A 6,991-nucleotide genomic window follows, 5' to 3' on the forward strand; every position below is an offset into this window, starting at 1 on the left:
ATAACTCAGAGATAACTAACTCTGAGGCTGACAGTGGCAGCAAACTTTAATAAAGGGGTGGACCGGTAAGCCAGCGGAAAGTCTCGGTCAGATGACCAAAAGTTCCAACGGTGGATCACCTGACTAAGACCCGCATCAGGAAACACATGTCCTGTTTCCTGACGAACCTTACCTAACCTAACCTTTAATTAATACCTATTTGACGGGATCCCTAATGAGGTTTTTCCCGTGTGCTTCATAAGCGCAGGAAGGTCGACTAATACACAAATAACCCGCACATAAAAGAGAGAAGCTTACGACGACGTTTCGGTCCGACTTGGACCATTTACAAAGTGACTTTGTAAACGGTCCCAATCGGACCGAAACGTCGTCGTAAGCTTCTCTCTTTTATGTGCGGGTTATTTGTGTATCGTTCCAGTCACGGTATTGTGCCTTTTTGTTATTTATAAACCTGGTACAGTTGGCGGCGGTGACGGAATTCGCAGCAAAGGGTAAAGCGCAGGCGGTGGACGAGCGATTAATCGTTTGTTTTATTTCACTTTCATATGCAGATTCTAAACTCCATGCTAAGTTGTTAGGGAAGTGGTCAAGTATGTTGTGGGTCGAGTGGCTGCACCAGGTCAGTATGATATCTCACAAAGTTCATTGTTGGCTGGTCATTCCCTGATGCATGATTTTGTGCAGGTGATGTAGGGTAGGGAGGAGAGGGTTGTTTTATTTTCCCCTCGACTGGGGAAACAGGAAATTTTGCATAGTATAATCTTTCAACAACTGGTGACACAACTGTGAGGTGGGTGGATACATAATATGGGGGAACAGGCATTTAGTGAATTTTAGTGAAAAAAAAGTGGAAAAAACAATTCATCGTTTAGTATACCGTCACTATAGGATATATAAAACAGGCATCAACCGCTCACAAAGGTATACTCACCGAGAACTTTATACATATAGAGGTGAATATGCATATAACAAGGAATTTAATACTTTTCAGTGATTAAGTATTTTTGGTTGTAAGTATACAGGTGTTATGCAGCCTTAATGACCCACGTGTAGTTTATAGTCTTGAAACCTAAGAAACTAACTGGCTGTACGTGGCAAGTGGAGTAACATTCCAGGTGTGTGAGGTGTGGTGGTGGAGGGCAGCAGCCTTCCAGTCAGTTGACAGCGGCCGTCTACCTCGCAGCTACCATCATGGCTCCTCTCTTGGGTTACTGGAATATCCGCGGTGTAAGTTAACTCTTCTTTGTTCATGCCTTAAGTTAGGGTCTGTACACTAATGTGCATTTAAGTGTTCAGGTTACCTCCTGTGCTTATGTTTTAGGAATTGAAAGAAAACTTAATGTGGGTGACAAGACTTTCACTCCAAATAACTAGTCTACACAATGCTTAAACTTTTGTTTTCACTCCTAAATGATTTTATTTTTTCTCAACTTTAGTGACGCTTCTTTCTTAACTGCTATAGCCTTTCTTTTTACGAACTTTTAAAAGGATAGTTTCCTTTTATTAAGGGAACTTTTACTTAAAAAATCGTAATGACACGATTGCAAATAAACCCCGGTCGGGATTGAACCCGCGGTCATAGTCTCAAAACTCCACTGGCTTAATCACTGGCTTAATCTAAGCCAGTGTGGCGAACACTTCCCTTAATAAAGATAACCAAGCGTTGGGTGCCTTGGTTCTCATCACATGCTATGTATCACAACCCATGTAAATGTACGTGTATACCTGAAGAAACTTACTATGTCAACTTCTCGGTATTGGATCTGTGCTCCAGTTCCCCGAATTAAGCCTGAATGCCTTCCACATTCCCCCCCCAGGCGCTGTATAATCCTCCGGGTTTAGCGCTTCCCCCTTGATTATTATAATTAATAATAATTGAACCATTTGTGTATATGTAAAAGATTTCCACCTTAATTTACACCACCGTCCATAGTTGAAACTTAAATTGTATTGTGTAGTGGACTGTCTCCACCCTGCCTCCAGCGTGCACCGGTGGGTGAGTCATGTACATGTAATGTGGTGGTTCTTAACGGAATCATTTCCGGCATGACTTGTCTGTTCGTCTGTGAAAACCCAGTCTCGAAATATTGTTGTAACTAATAGAAAAGGGCTAAACCCGTTGAGGCCACACAAGCTCAACGAATAAAAATCTAAATGTTTTCTTTAGATTAACATTTAAATTCAGTAGAAGGCAGTACCCGAAGACCATTAAATGTGAAGTGAATACTATAATCTGAATTGCTTCCCTCTACTACTGGACACTTTTTTTTTTTTTTTTTTTTTTTTAATACTTGATTACTTACCAAAGTTTTAATGTAACGGGTTTTCCAAATATGGTATTACTTGCACAGTAGGTGCTCTACTGCAAGAAAAAAATTAAATAGTATTTACCAAAATACTTCATCTTAGCAGTAACTTTCCACTAAATGACTTTGCAGTTGGGTCAGTCCATCCGCCTGTTATTGGCCTACACAGGCACTGAGGTTGAAGAAAAGCGATACAACACTGGACCTGCTCCGGATTATGTGGAAAAGTCTGATTGGTTGCCCGTAAAGTTCACCCTAGGACTAGATTTTCCCAACGTAAGTTTACAGCTTCATACTTTAAAGATTTCTTTAACTTTGAAAAACTTTCTACTTGCGTTCTCGGTAGTTCATTTTAAGTCGATAGTTACCTTATTTCTAATAAACCCGTGTAACATTACCTCATCTTGTATGTGCATTATTGCCTTTATCAATAGGTTTAAAGCTAAATAAGCCAACTATCTTGTTAGGCAAAACTAGTTTAAATACTAGGTTAGTCTTTGGTTGAGGTTTTCAGTTGCATAGTGCCACGTACATGCTTAGTATTTCAGTAAGATATTTGCAAAAGTATAGAATTTGTATTATGAAGCTACATGGCTTGTATGAGCAAATTAGCTTTGAAAGAACTCGCCGATTGCTAAAGCTTACTAAATTAGTTACACGTAATACGTTATGCTTATAACAATCTGGTAGGAAGCAAACTATTTCTGTTTGCAGTTAATTTCCTTCCTCCAAAGGAAGAATGTTCATTCTTGTGTGATCTTGCCTACGAATAATCCTGGTTTAATTTTTTTCTTCATTATATTGGTTTTTGTGGTCTGAATTTAAGATTACTTAACATGATTCAACTTTCAGTTCCTAAAACTCTTGCTAATTTTATTTAGCTGCCTTACTATATGGACGGAGACTTAAAGATCACTCAGAGCAACGCAATCCTACGGTACATAGGTCGCCAGCATGACATGTGCGGAGAGACGGAGCAAGAAAAGATATGGGTGGACATTCTAGAGAATCATGCCATGGACATACGACAATCGTATGTTCAGCTCGTCTACAACACCTATGTAAGTAAACTACTAATTCTTTTATTTTACGAAGGTAACTTAACGTATACTTAGTATGGAAATTTCTGTGCGGACTGACTCCGGGTGAGCGACAAACTTATTCAGTACCGCTAATGCAGACGCCCCAGGTTGATTATCCCAGGCTCGCATGGTTCTTGCAGCAGAATTCCCAAGTCCTGTGACGTGATGACGTACAAAACGGTAGCTTGGAATACGCAGTTCCCTGATCCCACGACACCTCGAAGGGACTTAGAATCTCCTATCCCTTTGCACTCTCCCACAGAACGACGGCCGTTCGTTACTAGGATCTGCAGATACTGTGTGCTTAGTTTATTATGCACCCCATACGCCATCCTGTGGGCGGTAGTCAAGATTAGAGGTACATAATGGGGTCCAGGAACTGAGGCTCCCAAAGTTTTGATGGGGTGAATTAGTTAACAAAGGTAATGAATCCTGTATGTATTAGTTTATACATGGGTACAATCTTTAAATTTTTTAAATTCGCGCGTCCACACCCGGTCACTCCTATAAGGAGTTATTGGTGCAAATATTAATTGTGGATCTCGCACAGTATATAGATACGCAAGTGTACCTGATAGGGACTAGTCCTATTCTTTGGGAACCCGCTCGGTTATTTCGTTCCCCAGCCAAGCGTTATTTCTGCCGGTGTTTTGGCTGCAGTCACGTGACGAGACAGCCCTCTTTGGAATCGGGGTAGCAACTGGCTGGCGTCTGGAGTTTGCCTGGAGTTTGCCTGCAGTTCCGGGAATCTGCGGCCCGGTGTGACCAGGCCTGGTGGATCAGGGCCTGATCAACCAGGCTGTTGACTGCTGCCTGCACGCAATCAAACGTACCAACCACGGCCCAGCTAGTCGGGTACCAACTTTAGGTGCTTGTCCAGTGCCTGCTTGAAGACAGCCAGGGGTCTATTGATAATGCCCCTTATGTATTCTGGGAGGCAGTTGAACAGTCTTGGGACTGACATTGAGTGTTCTCTTAACGTGCTAGTGGCACCCCTGCTTTTCATTGAGATGTTGCATCGTCTGCCGGGTCTTTTGCTCTCGTAGTGATTTTTCGTGTGCAAGTTTGGTACTAGTCCCTCCATGATTTTTTTTTTTTTTTTTTTTCAGTTGTGTGTGTGTGTGTATATATAATCGGGCATCTCCCTCCTGCGTTCCAGGGAGTACAGGTTCAAGAATTTCAAGCTTTCCCAGTAACTGAGGTTCTCAGTTATGCGCGCCGTGAAAGTTCTAAATTTTCTAGGTCTGCAATTTCACCTGCCTTGTGTGCAGCAATATTCCAGCCTAGATAGAACAAGCGGCCTGAAGCGTCATCATGGCTTTGGCATCCCTAGTTTTGAAGGTTCTCAAGTTTTGAAATTAGTCTCTAATTCTTATTCTACATTAAACCTAATTTTACCTATCTTTCTAATTGTATAATGTGTAACTACTAAAATCTGTCAAATGTTTGTGCAAGCGGTTATTAGGGTTGCTTATGCTTACACTAAACATTTCATGGAATAACTTTTCACTTGGTATACACTAGTACTTGTTTCACTCGGTCTTCAATATTTTGAAAGACCTTAGTTACCATAACCGCGTAACTTCATTACAATTTGACCCTACTTGTACACCGCTTTATCCATAATAAATGTGCATCTTATTACTTGTTAGTATACCTTCTAAACTGACTCCACTTACCTAGTATACTTTCCACTACAGGATACTAAAAGGGAAGAGTACTTAGAAAATCTGAAAGGTACTCTGAAGAGGCTGTCCGACTTCCTGGGTGACAAAACATGGTTTGCTGGAGAAAAGGTAATTTTTTTTTTTCCTACTTAAGTAACTTAAATTTTAACTGTATAATCACTTAATATATTACAATAACCAATTCTGAAATACTTTCTAGCTGACGTTCCCAGACTTCCTCCTGTACGAGCTTCTGGACATCCACCTAGTAGTGGATAACACTTGCCTTGATCACACGGAGAACCTTCAAGCTTTCGTGAAGCGCTTTGAAGACTTGCCCTCCATTAAGAAGTACATGACTTCTCCTCAGTATATGAAGACTCCCCTGAACGGCGCTAATGCTAAATTTGCAAACAAATAGTTAAATTGTGGTAGTGTCCTGTTACAGTAAATTCTTAATCACTTCAGCTTAAATTTTACAGAATGTAAATTAAATATTTAAACATCAAGTTTGATTTAATATGTACCTTTTTATTTTGTTCACTCCCCACCAGGTTCTCGCACCTGGTTTACCAACCCTCTACCAAAACTAAGTGGCGGTCGCCCAGAAAATACAAAGCAGCGAACACAAACAACTGGCTTTAAACAAACTCGTGGCGACTCTCCCACTGTATTAATGGGCACTACCTTGGCGAATGCTTCTTTTAATTTGTCTTGCTGTGATCCACCAATTTTATTTCGCAATACATGTACGGTTTTCTACAGCAGTTACCCTTCGAATATTATTACTATATAATAAGTGCTAAGCCACAAGGGCTATACAGTACTGCAGGGCAGGAAGGAAGCAAGGGTATCGGGTGGCAAAAGGGAGATGGAAGAGTAATAGGTTAGAGAACAGCAGAGGCAGTGGATGGTGAAAGGGTAGAGGGCAGCAAGAGATTGAGGTAGAAAGGGCTGAGGGGAGTGCGAAAGTTCAGGTTGTGGAGTAAATCAGTCGTTGTCAAAGAGTCAGGATTAAAGGAGGGTCCATCAGCAAGGGAAGGTAGAGCGGAGACTATGTTGAAGGTAAATTCTGCGTGCTCGTTGATAGAGGGCAGTCTAACAATGTGTCTAATCGATACTGGAACTTGACCCTGCTCAGAGAGGAACAGGGTGTGGCCAATGTGAAGGCGGGAGTCTCTCCAACCTCGGCACTGATGACAAGATGGCCAGTAACCTATGCTTAGCTCAATAGAATGAAGTTTGTTACCGAGCAGAGTTGACCACTGTTTTTGCCAATGGGTGTGAAGGTGGGTAGCTATTACAGCAAAATAGTCCAGAAATGGAACACCTCTACATGAAATTGGTAGGTCATGTACTGCTGATCGCTCAGCAGTCTGCCTGTTCATTGCCCTGTATGTCAACATGGCCAGGGACCCAACAAAAAGCTTTGCCTGGTAGAAACACGGCATAGCCGAAGTTGGATACGGAGAACTAGGGGGCGAGGTATCAAATTTTCGTATAGCCTGTAGAGCACTAAGGGAGTCTGAGACTACCACAAATGATAACACGGGCATAGATACAATATGAATAAGCGCTGCAAGAATGGCATGCAATTCAGCAGTAAAAATGCTAGCCGAAGATAGTAATGCCCTTACATGACGCTGTCTGGAAACTGCTGCGAATCCAACGCAGTCTGAAGACTTAGAGCCATCTGTGTACACAGCAATGGCACGAGAATGAGTGGAAGTGATAAAGAAAGGGGGGGAAGCCACCGTAGGGAGTTGGGCTTTCGAGCAAGGTAGTGAGAAAGAACAGACCCGAACAGCTGGAACTTCCCAGGGGGGTAGGGAAAAGAGAGATGCTACATCAACATATGAAGGTGGTAACTGAAGGGAAGACTAGCAAATGTAGGCAAAGAGAAAAGGGATGGAGCAAACTGGCGGTGAACAAATAA

General features: G+C 41.9%; 1 protein-coding gene across 1 annotated transcript; it reads left to right on the forward strand.

Moving 5' to 3' along the window:
• The first annotated feature begins 1,068 nt into the window (after positions 1–1,068).
• On the forward strand, positions 1,069–5,564 carry LOC128692443 (glutathione S-transferase Mu 4). The gene is made up of 5 exons (XM_053781627.2): positions 1,069–1,227; positions 2,439–2,582; positions 3,188–3,367; positions 5,089–5,184; positions 5,276–5,564. The coding sequence occupies exons 1-5, from the start codon at positions 1,192–1,194 to the stop codon at positions 5,474–5,476; spliced, it is 657 nt and encodes a 218-aa protein (XP_053637602.1). The 5' UTR covers positions 1,069–1,191; the 3' UTR covers positions 5,477–5,564.
• Positions 5,565–6,991: the final 1,427 nt, after the last annotated feature.

This window comes from Cherax quadricarinatus, chromosome 37 (genome assembly GCF_038502225.1).
Source record: "Cherax quadricarinatus isolate ZL_2023a chromosome 37, ASM3850222v1, whole genome shotgun sequence".
Classification (NCBI taxonomy): domain Eukaryota; kingdom Metazoa; phylum Arthropoda; class Malacostraca; order Decapoda; family Parastacidae; genus Cherax; species Cherax quadricarinatus.

Excerpts from the sequence above, each read along its gene's own strand:
- LOC128692443 (XM_053781627.2), top strand. The coding sequence starts at position 1,192 with ATGGCTCCTCTCTTGGGTTACTGGAATATCCGCGGT. Across the intron at positions 1,228-2,438 it reads GTTACTGGAATATCCGCGGT|TTGGGTCAGTCCATCCGCCT; the intron begins GTAAGTTAACTC and ends ATGACTTTGCAG. Across the intron at positions 5,185-5,275 it reads CATGGTTTGCTGGAGAAAAG|CTGACGTTCCCAGACTTCCT; the intron begins GTAATTTTTTTT and ends AATACTTTCTAG.